Raw genomic sequence first — 20,584 nt, 5'->3', positions numbered from 1 at the left:
ATCATAAAAACAGTCAGAGAGGAAGGTCTTCAGGTGCGATCTGAAGACAGGGAAGGTACAGGAAAAGTGGAGGGATAGAGGAAGAGTGTTCCAGAGTTTCGGACGTAGTGGCTAAAAGTGCAGCCACCGATGGTGGAACGGAGGGCATGAGGGACATGCAGGAGGCAGTCAAGTGAAGGCAGCGGGTAGTGAGTTGGGGGGTAAGCAGGTCAGAGAGACAGGGGGGTGCCAGGGCATGAAGGGATTTGAAAGCAAATGCGAGGATCTTGAAATCGATCGGTTCGGCAATAGGGAGCCAGTGGAGCCTGGCTAAAACTGGCCTGTATTTTTTATCCACATTTGAAAATTAATATTTTAATTTATTGCTATATTTTGGTGTAAACCGGAAGAAAAGGGTGGAACTAATTAACAAATTAATCTGTTTTTTAAAAATCAAGCATTTGATGCTTGTTCTGTTTCTTTCTCTACAGACTGAACTTGTCCTACACAAGGTGAAACTTATATTGTCGTGTCAGTTAAATATGGACTACAAAACAAAATCAATGACTGGACTAATGCATAGACCAGAAATCTTTTTTTACTGACTTTAAGATTGGATAAGCAGTTGTTCATGAAGATATGCCATCTGCTGAGAAAGAACTGCTTCTGGCTGACACAGAGGAGGCAGGTCACCAAAGGGAACAGGGCCTAAAAAGCAAAATAAGAAACATATTAGATATGTTATCTATAACAGTGCAAAATAACTGTTTACAACAGAACCACCTGATCAATATAGGATCCAATCTAATTGCTGAATGAGGCCCCAAAAAGTAACAGATACCTTGGAGCCGAAGGGCTGTTATAAACTATTTAAGCATTAATCTGAGATGTTTAAACTTTGAACACTCTTGAGCTCTCCCTCTCTTCGTCTTCTCCATTTCCGGACTTCCCAATTCTTCGCTTCAAAAGTCGCAAATTAGTCAGAACTCTGCAGGTCGGGTCTTCTCCCACACCAGGCTCCGTGAACTGATTACCCATCCTCTCCCGGCTTCACTGGCTCCCCATCCCTCAGAGGAACGAGTTTAAAATCTTCGTCCTCACTTTTAAAGCCCTCCATGGCCTTGCTCCTCCCTAATTCAGGGCCCGTTAACACCATACCGATCTGCCCGTTCCCTTCGCTTGGCAGGGACTGGCCTGTTTCTTGTTCCCCCGCCCTACCTGACACACCATTGACAGTCGGGTCTTCAGCTTTTCTGCCCACTCCCTCTAGAACTCCATCCCTGAATCGTTCCACCTCACCCCCTCCCTTGTCTCCTTCAAGGCCCCAGTCTCAAGACTGTGCTTTCAGCCAACTCCCCTACCCTCCACCCCTCTTGATTCCAAACCTCAGCTCGGGTGGAAATTCTTAACTCTCCATTGCCTTGGGATGTCCTTCCTCTATATAAATATAATTTTGTTATTGCTGTTAATGACCTGGAATAGATCAAATGCTGTGAAAAGAATAATAGAGGAAGCAAATCCACATCCTACCATCAGATTGCTTATGGATTATTTTCATAAATTCTACTGCAATGGAAGACATGGTGTTTTACTCACCAGTGAATGTTTCTTGCGTGTTGATAATTCTAACGTTGTGTCATAAAGGCTCTCAACAAAGTTTCGAAGACATGGAACATTGACTTCATTTTTAACAGCCTGAAAAACAAGCATCAAAAGAAATTACACAAATATACCTGCTGTGTATTTTCTGCAGACTTCAATCAATTCAGTTTTTATTATGATGTCTAACTCACCGCAGCCACTGGGAATAGAATCTCCACAAAAAGTCCAGCTAGTGCATGCCTCACATCCTTGTCCTTAACTTCCAAAAAATACTGTGCACATTCCTAAATAAATCAAAAGGAATAAATGGGAGAATCAGTAATGTTGTACACATTTACATTTTATTTTCAATGGCTCATCACTCATTGTATTCAAAGTCAAGGTATTACAACTAAATTATTGAACTATTAATGGAATCTCACCTAATAATAAATATTATCATGTGTAACTTATTTAGTATAAATATTTAATAGCAGTTTAAACTGAAATCCTTCCAAGGTATATTTTAGGGGTGAGATCAAAAGCTTTTTAGGGAATTATTTCTTATTGAAGGATGAGAATGTGTTTCAAACATAAAATTATTTTTTATAATTGCTTCAAATTAAATCAAACAATCTTTTCATAAGAGCGTTTTCAATTTATCAAAGCAAAGGTAATGCATACCATAGAAAATTCTTAATCAGCTAAGTACAGAAGAGCCCCATTATAGCTCGCTGTTTTGGGTGCATAAATCCAATCATTGAGTTACAACAACAAAAGCCCAACTGGTTGCCATGATGTAGAATTCTGTGCACTCGCAAGCATTCAACAGGCAAGAAGCACAGCTGATATAATTTCATGACAAATGGCCACTGCAGATATCATTTCCTGCACACTGCACTGGGTCAGTTTCCCATGCTACAAAATGGCTGACTTTCTGGTCATTAAGTTGCCGTTGTCATTTCCTGCATGTCTGTACTTATTGTGGGGCGCAGCAAATGGAACTGGTGAAAACCTGACCGAATATGGCTTAAGTCAACCATTTTTAGTATGCGGGAATCCATCCAGAGCACAACTGCAGATGCGCAGGGTACTGTACTTTTGGTGTCCCAGGAATGATGTGCAATAACAAGGTATAATTTGCGAGATTAACTAAGGAGTTCTAAATAGCAAATCTTGCACATGTTGCTGTTGACCCTCCTCTCTGATATCAACCTCATGGAAGTGGAACTGAGGTTGCCATCTGAGCGGTGCTCCAGTAGGTTGGCTTGCACATCCAGGATTCACTATTTACAAAGAAAATCATTTGCTATCTTGCAAATTAGACACCAACATCACAAAAAAACCTGACATAGAGGAAATATAACCAAACCAGTTTCAGAATAAGAAATCAATTACCTGCATGAACTGAAAAGAGGCTTCAAAGTCCTCCACAGGATACATTTTAATACGAAAGAACTTCATACCCATTATGAGGCTTACACTGCTTTGCACTACATATGGGCTCTGTTCTTTCTGGCGCAGTTCCTTAAGCTCTGACATAAATTTCTTCTTCACGGCAGGAAATCTACAGGGTAAAAGATGTTCTCATTTTGGTTTCTAGTTTTAAGCAGAAATATAGGAGCCAAATATACGGCTTAAATTTTTCAAACAATGTTATTAGTGAAATGTGACATTCATTTAGGAAAACAGAAGTTCCTTCACACTTAGTATTCGTAAACAAGTTGCAGACAAGTCCCTGACAATCAATGTTTGTACAACAGAATCTATAAACATATACTGTTGTCTAAGTGCTCAGAGATGCTACCTCACTTGAAGCGCACTATATAAATTCAAGTTGTTGTTATTGTTGGAAGAGTTGGAAAAATTATGAATTAAACAATTCAATAGTTAAGGTCCTACTATGATGTTGAGAGGCATGCATTACTATACAACAGTACCTGTTGTTCATTGCCACATTAATCCAAAAAAGGGTAAGAACAAATAATTGTTATTGTTGATATCTTTAGCCTATTTATAGTAGCAAAATCAGTGACCCCCCCCCCCCCCCCCCTCAGGCCGACTTTGCCCAGATTTCCGTGTCATCATTGTTTTGATCGCAATTTAGGTCCAGCTTCATAGTACACTGACTTAACTCAATATCCTATGAATAATAATAATCCTTGCATTGGATCTAGTGCTTTATCACGTCATCGATATGTCTCAAAGCACTTTGCAGGATATACTGTAAAGTGGATTGACTGTGTATTCTGTGAGCAAAACACAGCAGCCAGTTTGTGAACAGCAATGTTCCACAAACAGTAGAGTGACTGACCAATTTTATTTGTTGGCTGGGACACCGGGAGAAACTAACTTCTCTTTTTGAATAGAGCCAATGGATCTTCAACATCCAACTGAACAGGCAGAAGGGACCTCGATTTAACGCCTCATCCAAAGGATGGGAATCCAATGAAGCAGCATTCAGATCCTGCCTCTGGAGTCAGGAAAAGACTTGGGAGCCACGAAGCACAAATCCAGGTTAGAGATGCTTAAAATCTCAGAACCAGATTTGGTCATAATTTTATGCTGAAGTTAGCAGGGTGGGGTGTGCCGTTCATATCCACGGCCAGCATGTAGGAATAGATAGAAAACTGTAACTTTTCATAACAGATTTGATAAGACATACGACAATCAGTTATGAAACATTTCATTTTTCACTCCTGGGCACCTAGAATCCTCTGTAAAATTGCACGAGTCATTGCCTTCCAAACAGAGTTGTTTTTCACTTCTGATCACCTTAGATTTACGATTGCCAGGTTAATTTTAAATTCAACTAATTCAAACGTAGAAATTTATCAATGAGTTCTTAACATCCATTCAAAATATATTCATTTAGCTACGAAAAAAGACTTTATTTTTAAGTAGCTATTCGTTTGTGACTATGTGACAATCTTGACAAAATAAATCTCTAACATCCTTACACACTATATATTCCTAAGTGAAATTAATCATCTTCTCTCAAAGATTGAACAGTACTCACTTTGACTGTGCCAGAACGCCTATTACTTCTGCATATAGATCTGCTATAATATGCATATTTCCAGTGTTAGGACCAAGGTAACTGAACAAACAAAACATGGACACACATTAAGAGTCAGCAATAAAAATGGGTAAAAATTATTGAATAAATGTATTGTTTACAATAATATCTGCTGTACCCCTCCTTATATTTAAAATGTTTGAATGCCAGGTTAATAACTTCATGGACCAAGTTATCTGGTACCGGATGCTGTGAAACCTGAAAACAAATAAAACAGGTTTTAACATATACAAATGGATAGCATTAATTTATTCTTATCAATGATATTTAGAAGGGTGGAGGTAGATATGTCATGGCCTCCAACTCGTACCATGTTAATACCTTGTTCTCATTCTGAGAACAGTAATATGTTTAAAAAAAACTATAACAAAGCTGAGAAATTATATCCCATTACATTTTATGCGACTAACTGGTTCTTGTTTTACATTCCCAATTCCCAGGCTGGAGTCAGCGGTGAATCTGATTATGTTTCAACATAATTCTTTCTGTTAACATCAAATTATGATTACAAATTCATTAATAAGATACATGTTGTATATACAGTACTACACAATAGTCCAGTTGTGTGCATTAGAACTGTAAATTTGTATACTGTTAACAGGCCCACAATTAACACACACTGAACGGAGAAACTGTCCTTACACAAAGGCATGTCATTTCACATTTTTTGTGCATGACTGGATTGTTTGCTGGTAGCTTGCAGCCCCTTTGCAGGTCCTTGAGAGAGCCATTGCCTTGCAGCTTCGTTCTTTCCTCTCGTCTCACTTACTCCATGAACCCCTCCAATCGGGTTTCCGTGCTGCCCACAGCACGGAAACTGCTCTGGTCAAGGTCACAAACACATCCTGACCATGTGTGACCAGGGCTCCCTCTGTCTCCTCGACCTCCTTTGACACCGTGTACCACTCAATCCTCCTCCACCGCCTCTCCTTCCACCTCAAACTTCTGTCCTTGACTGGTTCAGGTCCTACCTTTCACACCACCTCCACTTTGTCGCGGCAAATAGCTTCTCCTCCAGCCCCTGCACTCGTGGGGTGTTCCTCAGGGCTCTGTTCTCGGACCCCTCCTCTTCACCCTCTACATGCTCCCCTTTGGTGACATCATCCGCAGACATGGGGTAAATTTCCACATGTATGAGGATGACATCCATCTCTACCTCTCTGCCTCCACCCTCAACTCCAGGACTACTGGCCTCCTAACCGACTGCCTGTCCGACTTCCAAGTTCTGGATGAGGGACAACTTTCTCCAACTCAACGTCAGCAAGACTGAGGCCCTTCTGATTGGCTCCAGCCAGCGCCTCCGCACCTCAGGCGCTGGCAGCATCAGCCTCCACGGCTGCACACTCAACCTCACCAAGCCAGTCAGGAACCTGGGTCTTGTTTGACCCTGAACTGTCCTTTCTCTCCCACATCCGCGCCATAACCGGCAATGCCTACTGTCAGTGCCTAATGTCCGCAACATTGCCAGATTCGCCACTGTCTCATCGCTCAGGCTGCCGAAACCCTCACCCACACATTCGTCACATCAAGACTCGACTACGGGAACTCCCTCCTCGTCGGCCTTCCCAAATCTTCCCTTCACAAGCTGCAGATCATCCAAAACTCTGCAGCTCCTGTACTCTCAAGCACCAGATTCCACGACCCCATCTCTCGCACCCTCACCCAACTCCACTGGCTCCGCATCCCCCAGAGGATCGAATTCAAGATCGTTCTCACTTTCAAGGCTATCCATGGTCTTGCCCCCTCCTACCTCTCTGACCTGCTGATTCCCTACCAACCTGCCCGCTCCCTTCATTCAGCGGGTTCCGGTATGCTCCATATCTCCCGCCTGACCCACCCTACCATCGTTGGCCGGGCTTTCAGCCTCTCTGCCTGCACACTCTGGAACTCCATCCCACGGTCCCTTCACCTCGCTTCCTCCCTTGCCTCCTTCAAGGCCGGTCTCTTCGACCGTGCCTTCAGTCACTCTCCCACCTCACTGCCTTCCCTCACCCCTACACCACCCCTCCCCCTGCTCGGGCCCCGACACCTGACTGTTCAGCTCTTGGGACGTCCTCCCGATGTGAAAGGTGTTCTATAAGTGCAATTTTGTTGTTGTTGTTGCTATGGGTTTCTACCATTTTTCTGTCCATAAATAGTGATTAGCAATTTTTGAGCTGTAATTTACAACGCAAAAAAATTGCCTTATTTGGAGCAATACGGTAATCGAAAGAGCAAATGAGTGAACTTTTGCTTAGTTTAAATAATCTGTACTGATGTTTAAGAAACACACGTAATTCCTTTCTGGGATGAGTTTAAATCCATCTCCTCTATCTGGAGCAGATATTCCACCTGGGTTTAAATATATTCCATTAATATAGCATTTCAGAGAAACCTGAATTTGGCAAATTCTTAAATGCAGCCTTATATTTGAAGTCTATTTTCAATAAGTCCTTTTACGAAAATCTGCTTCAATGTTAAGACTGAATTCAACAATTTGCCTGATTCCTGCTGCTTTGAAAGGCTAAGTAAATAAGAATAAATCTACGTCGGGGGAGAATTTCTCACCACCTGTGTGCTAGTTGAGACGGTGCTAAATTGAAACAGCTTTGAGCAGTATAAGACCACCTCCTTGTGTGTGTAGACTCTTTAAGACTTCTCACCATTCAACACAACCGTATAGTAGCAGCAAATTGGCAATGTTACCCACAGATGCTAAGTAAAGACCGATGTGGGAATTGTAAACATTCACGCAGTAGAGTTGCTTTTTTAATGTTGTCAGTTAAAGCATATCTTCAATATATTGATATTACCTCTGTACTATACATTGGGTGGTAAAGATACTTCATTTCCTAACAATGGCAACCCTCAATGCTAGGAAATACTAAGCATAAACATTCTAAAAACATACTTACATACTGCCATCTCTCAAATACAATGTTCATTTAAAATTTTCACATTAGTAAAAGACAATACAATTAATTTCAGTATACTTTGGAGAATCAAATATGCAAGTACAAAAAACATAGTAAAATAACTATTTACCTGTTTCAATACTTCTATTAGAACTAGAGAAAAAATAAAATCAATGGCTAGATCCCTTCTTTCCAGGAGATAATCCCTTTGTTGTTCATCACTGAAATAACAAGCCAAAAACAATATAATTAACTATCCAATGACATATTAATGCTTTATCAAATGCAACAATCAAGCTACACTACATGAGTATATATTTAAACAATATATACAATGTATGTTGTGAGAGGAACAAGAATCAAGAATCTTTAATATACATTACAATATAACATAAAACAAGTGACTGTATTGTGAGAGCAGAATGGATGGGCATCATTTTTATATTAAAATGCATCAATCTGGACTAAGATTAGAAGATTAGGTTTCTTGCAGAATATTGAATGGGTGGAATAGGCTGTGATAGCTGATTTTGAGTTGTTCAACTCCTTCAAAAAAAAACTAGATTTGTACCTGCTTGAGACCAGAGATAGGTATAGGAATAGGTGAGATCTGAAATTAATGTATACTTGATGATATAGCTGTCAGCCTGGCTCAGCTGATAGAGCTATCATCTTTATTTCACAAGGTTGTTGTTTGAAGCCCTATGTTGTGACTTTGAGCTCACGGTCTAGGATGACTTCTTTTGAACGAGTCATGAAATAATGTCCCATCTAACTGTTCTGGTGCCCATTAAAGATCCAATAGCATGATTGATTTGAAAAGAGAAGAAAGTTTCTCCTGATGTCCTTGGCCAATAATCTTCCAAATAAATTCATCGCTGTTTATGGGACATTTCTGTGCCAAATTGGTCGCCACATTCGCCTACAACTGCAAATTCACTGCACTTCAAAGAAGCTTTCTGAAGCGCTTTGAGACGTGCTCAATGTTGTAAGCACAATATCAATGCAAGCATTATTATTATTACACAATGATCGCAAGTGCTGTTGTGGTCAGTGGAGAAAAGGAGGCTTTATCGAGTAGTTGAGACGGATAAATATTCTGGAGCTTCATTGCCTTTGGTGTTCTTGGGAGTCGATTTGGAATATTTTCCTCAGTGGGTTGATTGATGAGTGGAGTCTATGATAGGATATGATAGGCTATGAGAGGGATCTACATGGTTATGATGCCCTTTTATCATTCCATGCAGTTCTCTTGTAGTTTGAGTTAAAGTAGGTTTATGGGTGCTATTTGATTTTCATAGATATAGTCTAATCAATTTCGACACAAAGAAAAATTAGTTTTGAACGTCAGGTGCCTATAGTGCCACCATGACTTGACTTTTTTCCAGTGAAGTCTGGCAGCAAAAACAAATTGAAGCTGTTTGTGGCAAATGCCCGAAAAAAAGAAGAAAGCATGGATAAATACCTGCATGAGCAGGATATAGGGTTAGGTACAGACAGAAGTGAAAAAGTATTCGATACACAATGATTTCTGTGATGAAGGATCTGGTGCCAATGTTATCAGTGTAGGAAAAGATAAAAATAACTTCTGAAGACAATGGGAAATGAATAAGTAGCAAATACCCTTTTGACTTTGCACTTGTTCTTGGTCGATATTCATGCGATTCATCTTCAATTCCATTCTGCCTTTTGTACCAGTCAAATAAAGTACGTAAAACAGATGGCAAGCAGTACTCTGCAAGTGAACTCATTGAGCTTATCAACTGGAGGGAAAAAAGGTCAAAAGATGAAAAGTTACAGAGATAAATACATCCTAGCTGTCGATAAGAGTTCAATTCATAGTAAGTTTTGAAACAATCAGATCAGGATTTAATGACGTCACAACATTACTCTTCCAGCATCATCTGTGCAGTAGCGTGAGATACAATGTGGAGTTACACTGACATTCTGTGTTAGGGATTACAGAGATCTCAGCATATGCATGGTATAATTCATTAAATAAGTATAAGATCTTATCCGGTCAATGATTGTTCTATGTTTCAAAATAAAACACAGTAAACTTCAGCCTATGAACAACAAATAAACCAATAGGAAGTGCAAGCGAATTTCTTTTAGCAAAAGAGTAATACGAAGGGGAACAAACTACCAACACTGGTCGTGGAACAACCGATTATAAAAAGGTTTCAAAACCAGGAAAACAAGACCTGGAAATGAAAAGAATTTAGGGTACAATACAAAACAATTTTACAACACATTACAATTCACATTTATATAATGCCTTTCATGTCAGGAAGACGTCTCAAAGCAACTCACTGAACTAAGGGTGGGAACTGAAAACTACTGAAAGAGCAGTCAAAGAGGTATGTCCTGAGATGAGCTTTGAAGAAGGGAGGGAGTTGGAGGAACTCCAGGATGGATTTCCAGTGAGTGGAGGTAGAATAGCTGAAAGCCCACTCGTCAATGGTATGGCCGATAAGGTGAGGGACACGAAACAGGCCAGTGTCCATTAAGCGAAGGCAGAGACTGGGTTGGTAGGGTTGAAAGAGGCCACTGAGGTGGGGTGGGGCAAGGCTGTGGAGGGTTTTGAAGGTGAGAACAAGGAACTTGAATGCAATCTGCTTGAGAATGGGGAGCCAGTTGGGTGGAGCAAGGAAGGGGTTGATAGGATCTGGGAGTATGATGTGGGAGAGGACACAGGCTGTAAGGTTGTGGAAAGTCTGCAGCCTGTGTAGATAATTGAATGATGAGGTAATGTGTTCAAAAGAACTTTGAGAAGTTGGATTGGTACAGTGGATGGACCAATGGTCCAGCTCTGCCTGTTGTTTCTAACTCACGTGGAGTATAAACACTGGCACGACTGGTTGAACTGAATGGCCCGTTTCTGTGCTGTACATTCTTTGGAAATCTTTGACACTGTTACTATGTAAAGCATGGTGGAAATTGCACATTTGTGCCAGAAAGAGCAATTTGGGGCATAAAATGTCTTCTCCAGGGAATCTCATGTACGTCAAGCTGATCTACGAGAATCTGAGTCTGATGAGACCGTGGATTAGAGCCGAGTCCTTGTGAATTGAAGTAACATACAAAGGGTTCTAGGTCTAAGAATCCATTTACAAATGTGCTAAAAGCACGTTTTTAACCCAAATGTTAATATGTTACTAAAGGTGGCCTTTGATTCATACAAACATTGCTCAGTAGCATATCAAGCTTGTCAACCTGTAGCATATTACATCGCAATAAAACAGATCATTTGGCTCAACTAGTCTTTGTCAGTATTTATACTGTCAATGAGCTTTCACCCCTCCTAATCCCCTGTCTTTATACCTCTTTATTTCCTTTTTCCTCATGTATCAACTTTCCTCTTAAATACATTGATGTGGTTAGCGCGCTCGCCTCGCAAGTGAGAGGATCCAGGTTCCATTCCCGGGCTGAGTGAAATCTTAGACAAGTTTCCTTACTCCGCACGCCTATTAACCTGGCAGTAAGTAGGAAGCGGGTGGTAGTTAATTGGCGGATCGCTATCCGGGGGTAATAATCCCTCAAAAAAAATTGGTCACTCAATACACGACTGTTTGTGGGACACTACTGTGTGCAATTCGCTGCTGCGTTTTGCCCACAAAATACATAGTCAATTCACTTTACAATATATTTGTGAAGTGCTTTGAGACTTCAAAACAGACATCTCAACAACCTGATAAGGCGCTTTATAAAATGCAATAATAATAATAATCCTTTCATTTGATATAGCGCCTAATCACGTCTTCGAGATGTCCCAAAGCGCTTCACAGAATATACTGTATTACATTTATTATATTTATTTATTAGTTAATTAATACATTAACTAATCCAGGATTATTATTATGCTTTCTGCTTCAATCACAGTTTGAGATACTGAGTTTCACAGTATCACAATCCTCTATGTGAAGGAAACCTCCTCAACTCTCGTTGTCTCTTTTGGTGAGTATCTAACTTTCTGTCTCTGTCTCTGTTATTTCTTTCTGTCTCTTTGACTATCTATCTCTTTGCTTGACTTATCTGATTTGGTTTAAGTTATCAAATGTGCACACTGAGAGCAGTGTATACCTTACTTCTACTTGGGGGGAAAGTGTTGTACAGTACATTTAAGGAAGAAAAATATTTCTTACTTTTTTCAAACATTTTTACATGGCCATGATTTTTTGCTTGTTTCCAGCAGTAATAAGAAAATTTCAAATGTACTGCCAATAGGTCAATAAATTAACCAACTACAGCGGAACCCCCTCTTCACCATGGGTGAAACATCTGAAAAATGTGGATGGTTGGTTAAGTTTACCGACCTGATCCATGTCCTCCTAAATGGTAAACGTTGTGATGTGTTCAAGTTTTGTTTTTCATTTATTATCATGTAGGTTGGATAAAAATATTAATGCCATTCCAAAATAATTTCTGTCTAAAACTCAATCTGTAACTTGCAGCAGGCAGCTTGGCCAAGTTTGGTCTCTTAGTCTATGAGTTCTGCTCAAAGCAAAGCATTACAAAATTAAGTTGCACTCNTTTTTTCACACTTTCTTTCAGTTGATATATACTCTAGCGTGTACTTAAAAATGTTTTTATATACACAAACAGAATAATAAAATTACCTTGCAGCAGCACCAAATTTGTAACCTGCAATTGCAATTCAATATTACTGCAAAAAATGCTCATTCATTACTATTGGGTGCAGTACCAAATCGCACTTGTATTAAAATGTTTGGAAGACTGTCCACAAAATGTCAGGTATTGTCTCATTTAATAATTAGGCACTCCATTCAATTTGTCTGCAGAAATGGACAAGGAGTCTTTAAAAGTAGAACTGTGGTATGAAATACATATCTTTTTGAGGTATTCTGGTTAAAAAAAAGCACGATGTAACCCTAAATCACACTTATTTAGTAATTCTGAACTCTATCAATATCTACCATGGTTAGTTTTTTTCTAAATCCTATCTAAAATATTTATTACGATTTTTAATTTCTTATAGTAGTCTTATAATTATCAAAGCAAATTTTGTATCAGTGTATTCTGCACATTTGAAAATAATAATAATTATTTAAAATAGCGCTTCATCATCTCGTTGAAATGTCTCAAAGCACTTTACAGGATTTACTGTAAAGTGTAAGTGTAATGACTGTGTATTTTGTTGAATAAGGAATGTCCCATAAATAGACATGAAGTGAATGGCCAATTTTGTCTGAGGAATTGTTGTCCAGGACACAGGGAGAAACTCACTTTTCATTTTGAATAGTGCTAGTGGATCTTTAATTATTTGCTTTTATTTCAAAATATGAAAATATTCCACATTTTTACTTTAATGGGGGAAAAAAATCACTCGTCATTGCTTTCTTAGTCACTATTATATTTCAAAAATACAGTAATTGAATTCATTAGCAGAGGCTAAATACAGTACCTCTGTTTCTGCGTATGTCACAATAAAGGTGCTTTTTAACCAGATGAAGAGATCTAGCATGATTTTGTCTGTCATTGCTTGTTTTAAAATCACTTTGTGAAGTCAAAGCAGGAAGGAAGGGTGGAACTTGAAAAGGTCTCCACTTGGAACAGGAAGGGAGGAGAGTCTGGACAGCCTGAACTACAGAGCTCATTCATGTACTCATTTTCGAGCCAGTGAAGAGATGAATCTTGGTTCTGTGTTACTGTTGGAACACACTAAACCTATGTACAAATATGGTCTTGTTGCAATGAATGATCATTTTTCTTTCATAATAAATGAGCTTCATACAGTTGGTGGATATTGCTCCAGTATACTCATAAGCCTAGCGGTCTTGACCTTGGGTTTCAACTAAAATACACTTGTCTGTTTAAAAGAAGTCTCATGCTGTTTTTACTGGCACACATTCACATAAATAAACTGAATGAAGGTTTTCTCCTTGACAGCTACCCACACAGGATAACATTTTTTATATCAATGTCTTTATTATACTGCAAAATTTGTATGGGTAACTTTATCACTTGGGATAGCAATTGCTTGGATGATGATTTTTTAAAAATCATGAATACTTGGAATGTCTCGTTTTGAAACCTAATGCATAATTAATTATCCTCTATTATTGAACAGCAGATTATTGTGTGAAGAGATTATGATATAATTCCCAAATAATCCCTTCAGAAAAAAATAATAATTTGCTTACTCAAACCATGTCAATGCTGTGCGCAATTTCGCTGCCGTGTTTCGCCCACAAAATACAGTCAATTCACTTTACAGCACATTCTGTGAAGTGTTTTGAAGTGCCTCAATGACATGATAAGGCACTATATCAAATGCAAGGCTTATTATTATGAAAACTAGAAACTCTTACGTGTGCTATAGTTGGTGGCTTTATAAATTCACCTGGATTCTAATTTAAAATTTAATTGATTTTTTTAGTCTTCAATCAATGCCGGAGAGTGAGTGGATTTGAACATGAATGTGAGGATCTTGAAGTCGATCCGTTCGGTGATGGGGAGTCAGTGGAGCCTGGCTAGAACTGTGAGATGTGGGTACGGAGGTTGGTCTGGGTCAGTATGCGGGCTGCAGAGTTCTGAATGAGCTGGATCTTGTGAATGGTGGAGCTGGAGAGACTGGCGAGGAATGCGTTGGAGTAATCCAAGCGGGAGGTGACAAACACATGCACGAGGGTTTCGGCTGCATTTGGGGCAATGCACGGTCAGTGGTGGGAAATGTGGCGAAGGTGGAAGAAGGCGGTCCTGGTCAGGGACCAGATATGGGGGAGGAAGGACAGTTAGGGGTCGAGCCAGACGCCTAGATTGCACACTGGTTCGTTGAGTATAAGGGAGAGCCCAGGGAGGTTGAGGAGTTCAGATCCGCAGGAGTGAAGACGTTGACGGGAGTTAAGGAGTATGGTGGAGGCATTTCAGACTACATATTAATGCATGTCGTTTGAAATATTAGAAAACCCAAACAATACCAAAAAGTCTGGGTATACCATCTTCAAAATGTAAATACTCTTAGTTTTTTTTAAAAAAGGTTATTGCCCCATTTTAAACACATGCCAATAGTAGTATCATTTGAATAATAGTACCATTTGAACTTATTGGGCACTTGAATTTGCTACTGAAGCAAGCCATTGTTGGTTACTTCATCAGTAACTTCTCCAATTTAATCACATCTGCATAAGAAAGTATTAAGCACCTCAGTATCAGGGTTTTGGCTCTACTTTCAAATATTTCTATGCAGAAAACTGTAGTATTAAAAAGGTTAAAGAACGCAGGATACGTTATTATTTTGTGTTGAAATGCTATTTGTTTGAAAAAGAATCTACAGTGGACTTCTGTCATCAGTGCGATTGCATCTTAAAAAATAAAGTGCGCAATAAAATGCAAGTTGGTGCTTAAACACAGTATTCAAAGATGGTATAATCACTTTACAAAGTCTAAAAATTCTATTAAGTATTAGTGAGAATGAAATTAATGTGCAATTCACACCACAGCCTCAGTTGGCTCTGCTGGACCTTCTGGTAACTATTTTGTCCTCTTGCTGTTTGCTCAGTCACTTTTTTTATGTGTATTGCACTGCGAAGTGGGGCAAAACACAGCACTGAATCACTTCCTTGAGTTGGCATCACTAGCATTTTGTTGATGTTAAATGGCACATTTGTCATATAACATCCAACACAAGAGTTTGCAATTCAACAGTAAATTCTACATAAATTACGTAAATTCTAATTTACTTATGTATATCAACTAAAAATCCAACTGAATTTGATTCTCTAAAAGGCTTTTATATTCTGTAAGGTAAAACAATATTGTATTGCTTTTCAATCTCAAGGAGAAAATGGCCTCTCTATTTGTAATATGCCTTATGAAGCATTTCCTTTCATGAGAGCCCATTTCCATCTTAGCACTGATAGTTACAGCAAACTACCACAAAGCTCTACAGATGTAATCTGCAATGTAAATATTTATTTAACTGTGCAAAAAATACAAAATTGTGCCAAATCTTGGCGCACTGTTAAAAACAGGAATAATATTTTTTAACATTAGCAGACAGTGTCTTAACGTGAATGCCAATATACCATTCAAGTATAAAATTCAACCCAAAATAGGTTCAATAGCATTTAAGGTACTGGGTAAACATATATTTCAAACTGTTGTTGTTAGATATTTGGTATTCCTAATCATTATAAAAATTTACTTTTTCCTTTGAACACTAATAAAATAGCCAAATGCAAATTGGAGTAACCTGAACCTCCAGATACACAATAATCGTTTTAGTCCTTCTATCCAGTTTTTACAGTGTCACAGTTGTTACTTAATACAGAATAATACAGCAACATATTTCATTAATTTATTGACACATTAATTTGTGGAGCAATATCTGAACTAGATTTTGATGTCAATCAATAATAGCTTTCATAACCGCATTTTTTAAGGCTGCGATATCTCAACATGAGCAAAAAAACTACATCAACAATTCACTTATGTTCCTGATTTGCTTACCTGATCAAACTGTGGATCTTCTCCCCTTTGTAAAGACTTTGTAAGTGGCTTTTCCTGCAACAGAAACCGTTCCAAGTGTTAAAACAGAAATGCAACATTTGATGTACTGACTAAAAATTGGATTGCTGTGGAGTGAGAGGTAAGGTGGGGCAAGATAGTGGAAGGATTTAAAAGTGAGGATCATCTGGGTGAGTCAGTGTAGCTGGATGAGGATGGGGGTAACTGGCTCGTTGAGCCTAGCCCAAAAGAGAACACGAGCTGCAGAATTCTGGATGATCTGCAGCTTATGAAGGGAAGTGTTGGGAAGTTCGGCGAGCAGAGAGTTGATGAGGCTAGCCTGGACGTGATGAAATCAAGGATAAGGGTCTCAGTGGCGTGAGGGGCGAGTTATTGGCAGAGGTGGGCAATATTCCAGAGGTGGGGAAAACTAAATGCATCAGAGCATGGATGTACAACAACAACAACAAATTGTATTTTATATACTACTTCGTGCAGTAGGATGTAAGGTTTAAAGTCAAACAAGATGCCAAGGTTCTGCACTGGCTCCGTGTGGAATGTGCATCTATGTAGATTGATGCTGTCAGTGCCTTAGGTGAGAAGGTGTTGACCAGAGCCAAGCAGGAGGATTTCTGTATTGTTGACATTCAACTGGAGAAAGTTAGCTCTCATCCAGGACTTGTTGTCGAAATTCAATTGGTCAGAACAGCAGCGGCCATGGAATCGAGGGTGGAGGCAGAGAGATTGAGTTGGGTGTCATATGCATAGATATGGAAGTTAACCCCAGGCATGTGGATAACATCACTGAGCGGGAGCATGTAGATATTAAAGAGGACCCAAGACAGAGCCCTAAGGAACAGTGTATGTGACAGTGCGGGGGGTGGGAAGAGACACCGTTGGCAGATACAAAGACAATGGTCTTATTTCTGGCCTCAGGTTTCAAACCAATTCCTATATAATCACATATATAATCATTGCATTTGATACAGCACTTTATCATGTCATCGAGATGTCTCAAAGCTATTCACTGAAATTTGGAGTAAAGGGTAGTCACTGTATTTGTAGGTGAACAAAGCAGCCAATTTTCCAGCAACGTCCCATGACAGTGGGTAAAAAACGCATTGCAAGTGAGCCAGTGTATAAGGGGCACCTGATAATGGGGTTCTACTGTAGTTGAAGTGCTTCAAGGCTCTAATTTTACAGGAAAGATTTTACATAAATGTTTGTTGCCTATCCAGTTGTCTTTGTAAATAAGATTAGCATAGATAGGCTGTCCCCACTTGTTGGAGAGTCTGCGACCAGAGCACACAAGTATAATGTAGAAACTGGGGATCTAAATGAGAATTTAGGAGGAACTTGTTCACATAGAGGGCTGCAAGAATACGCATTTTGCTGCCCAAAGCAGTGGTTAAAGCAGACAGTATAGATGCATTTAAGAGGACGCTATACATACACATGAGGGGGAAGGGTGTGGGAGGGAGTTAAGGGGTTGGTAGAGTCTCATTTGGAGGATGGACACAACACAGACTGTGAACCAAATGGCCTGTTTCCGTGCTGTACAGTCTAGGTAAATCTATATAAATGTCAGAGGTGAAGTGAGTGATCAATGTTTCTGTTCCTTCTATCGACGACCTATATTCCATCCCTCTGAATTTCAGCAATAAAAAGGTTATCATCCATGGCAAAAGAAAAACGGGTAATTAAGCTCATTAAGCCATCTTGAGGCTGTTGATCAGGATTGAGTTATGTATTCTGCACTCGGGAAGGCATGCACCACTCTCTGACTCAGCGTTATTGAACTTTTTATTCAGGGTGACATTGAATGTGGGAGTTAAGCCTTGCTGGCAGCGGAGGCGGGCATCATGTTGAGCACCAACCAGCTGGCAGTCAACAATTAAAATGAAAAACACTATCTTTCAGCTTGCAGAGAAGCACTTAATTATGTCCATCCTCTCGGAAGCACACATGTTTTGTGCACTTATCAGCAGCACTTCGAACATAATCCACTGTCACAAACTTTGAGCCACAAGTCTCAGCGTTTCACTCATTCCAGTATAGAAGATGAATCCCAACGGTAAAGATTTATAAGTGAGGAACAGCTGGCAGCCAAGTTAAAGGATTACCTTTAAGTGATATGCCTGTTCATTTTTACTATTATGCACCCTCATCTTTCCAGAGGGTCGTGCCTTTTAAAATTAAAATCTTTCTGAAATGTTACCAGGTGAACCTCTGTGTGATAGCTTACACAATACTGCACGTTCACTCTGCTATTCAGTTTTCAGTCTCCAAAAATCTGCCAAATAAAATAAATAAGATTTTCTTCAATTTCACAGTAAAGCTATTGAAGCAGCATTAAAGCTGCATAAATAATAATAATCCTTGCATTTGATACAGCGCCTCATCACGTCTTCGAAATGTCTCAAAGCGCTTATAATAATAATAATCCTTGCATTTGATATAGCGAAACGCGACAGCCAATTGCAAATGCAAGTTAAAGGAAAGATTCTGTGATCTTTTGAGAGACAGTTAACGACATTTAGCAACAAGATGTGTGGGTATGAAAATAGTAAAATAGAGGCCTGTTTGGATTTCGGTGTGTCAGGGAACAGAACTATAATTATTCACTGAGCCGGCACAGGCATATTGGACCGAATAGCCTTCTTCTGTGTTGTAGGATTGTATGATTCATGTCGGGAGGACATCCCAAAGCTCTTCGCAATGCTACTAAGCACCAAAGCTGGGGCGGTGGACCTTAAGAGGGCAGGGAGGGGAAAGACGACTGAAAGCACAGTCAAAGAAGTAATTCTTGAGGTGGGCTTTGAATGTGGTGAAGGATGGATGCAGTTCCAGAGCGCAGGGTCAAAACAACTCAAAGCTGCCTGCCAATGGCGGTTATAAGACAGGGGACATGAAGCAGGCAAGTGTTGGCTGAGCGATGGGATTGGCTGGGTCGGCAGGTTTATTCAATACTTGTGAAGCAATTTTTTTGCTTCCTTATGCATTGTTACTGTGGTGTAATGCCACATATAGTGAATATCTTCATAGTCAGTTTCATCAGAATACCTAGGGTTTTGTTGCAAACATGCTTTGTTTAAGATGTTTGTGAATATGTGTGCAGAAAAACTACACAATATATAAAAGGAAGCATGAGGATGGTGCTCTAAGTATTACTTTTGGATCCTAGCTAAATTAAACTGAATTAAATTGCTTCNTTTTTTAAAAAAATCATTTGCTGGGAAACAGATTTCATTACAAATAGATTGCTGTTGTACTAAGCTTCGGGCATTAAATTTATTGCGGTCACATTAGACCCATTTTCCAGAATTGAGTTTCAGGCAATAGCCTGATGCTGTTATATTTCTGATGCACCCAAATATAAAAGAGGCTTATATTCATTCACACATGATGCGTTTTAAATTATTGCCAAAATGACAAATTATGCTGCCAAATTATAGCATTAATTGGGTAGGGGCTTAGGAATCCTGGTTGTAAACTCATACTGTTTGAAACCAATGTTTTTTCAAGGCTTTTAAAATGCCTTGTGCAGTCATGAGATACATTGAGTTATTATAATAAATTTCTCCTGGGTCAGAAGGCTGAAAGTCCAAGTTGAGGTTATAGTTGAAGCGTACTGAAGTACTGGAATGTGCTGACAGCAACACCATTGAGGCTATGATCATTGATGCTCAGCTCTGTTGGGTTGGACATGTTGTTAGGATGGACAACGTATGGTTGCCAAAGCAGGTGCTTTATGGAGAACTGGTGGGTGGCAGAAAAAAGCAGAAACAGACGACAAAGGTGCTGCAAATTTTTTAAAAAAATTTCGGGTCTGAAATGCTATACGCTGTCCAGGGCCTTGGGATGTCCTCCCGAAGTGAAAGGCGCTATACAAGTGTAATCTTGTTGTTGTTGTTGTTGCAAGGAAACACTGAAGATACACCTGAAACAGTTCAACATGGTCGTTTACTCTTGGGAAACCCTGGCCACTGACAGATGGCAATGGCGTTTTGAAGTGAGAAAAGGAGTGAAGAGCTTTGAGGAACACCGGCGTGTGAGTGTGGAGGAAAGCCACAAGAGGCGGAAGGATTGGCAACGTCAGAGGAATAAACAGGAGAATCCTTCCCTCAGGAATGTAGTTATGTGCTGCTTGTGGTTGTGACAACTGTCTGTCACATATTGGCCTGCACAGTCATCAACGCATCCATCTACCATGAACTTATGCTCCCTTCATTGTTGGCACGGTCATCCTCGAGCATGAGGGATACACTAATAGTTTAAGCTAACATGTCATATCATCCTGAAGACCTTCCTTTTTGACCACGTCTACGGTCACCTTCCCCCTCCCCCTGACTCAGCCTTAGGCTCCACCATTGTTAAGTGCTCTGAGACAGCATCCGCTGTGGAGGGTACTACATAATTGCAAGTTGTTGTTATTGATTCTCAGTTTGTACAGCTTTCAAAAGGCAACTAGGTATCCAAAAAGAAATAATTTGCAGGTGAAAATGCAGGTAAATGGGGCTGAATGGATTGCTGAGTGGCCATCTTCTCTGCTGCAATTTCTATGATTCTAAGTTTTTATGGT

General features: G+C 39.7%; 1 protein-coding gene across 4 annotated transcripts in view; it reads right to left on the bottom strand.

Moving 5' to 3' along the window:
- fryb (furry homolog b (Drosophila)) overlaps nucleotides 1-20,584 on the bottom strand; it is a 155,798-nt gene that overhangs the window by 79,670 nt on the left and 55,544 nt on the right. For all 4 annotated transcript variants that reach the window (XM_007891283.2, XM_042334582.1, XM_042334583.1 and 1 more), the window contains exons 3-11: nucleotides 16,006-16,059; nucleotides 9,157-9,296; nucleotides 7,664-7,754; nucleotides 4,758-4,837; nucleotides 4,580-4,660; nucleotides 2,959-3,127; nucleotides 1,773-1,865; nucleotides 1,576-1,674; nucleotides 586-687 (exon numbers count right to left, since the gene is read on the bottom strand). In XM_007891283.2, the coding sequence (XP_007889474.1) occupies nucleotides 586-687; nucleotides 1,576-1,674; nucleotides 1,773-1,865; nucleotides 2,959-3,127; nucleotides 4,580-4,660; nucleotides 4,758-4,837; nucleotides 7,664-7,754; nucleotides 9,157-9,296; nucleotides 16,006-16,059 (909 nt within the window). The remainder of the gene's footprint in view (nucleotides 1-585; nucleotides 688-1,575; nucleotides 1,675-1,772; nucleotides 1,866-2,958; nucleotides 3,128-4,579; nucleotides 4,661-4,757; nucleotides 4,838-7,663; nucleotides 7,755-9,156; nucleotides 9,297-16,005; nucleotides 16,060-20,584) is intronic.

Source organism: Callorhinchus milii, unplaced genomic scaffold (assembly GCF_018977255.1).
Source record: "Callorhinchus milii isolate IMCB2004 unplaced genomic scaffold, IMCB_Cmil_1.0 Scaffold4, whole genome shotgun sequence".
Lineage (NCBI taxonomy): Eukaryota > Metazoa > Chordata > Chondrichthyes > Chimaeriformes > Callorhinchidae > Callorhinchus > Callorhinchus milii.
The sequence above is the reverse complement of the archived record's forward strand: the minus strand, read 5'-3'. Positions and strand labels throughout refer to the sequence as shown.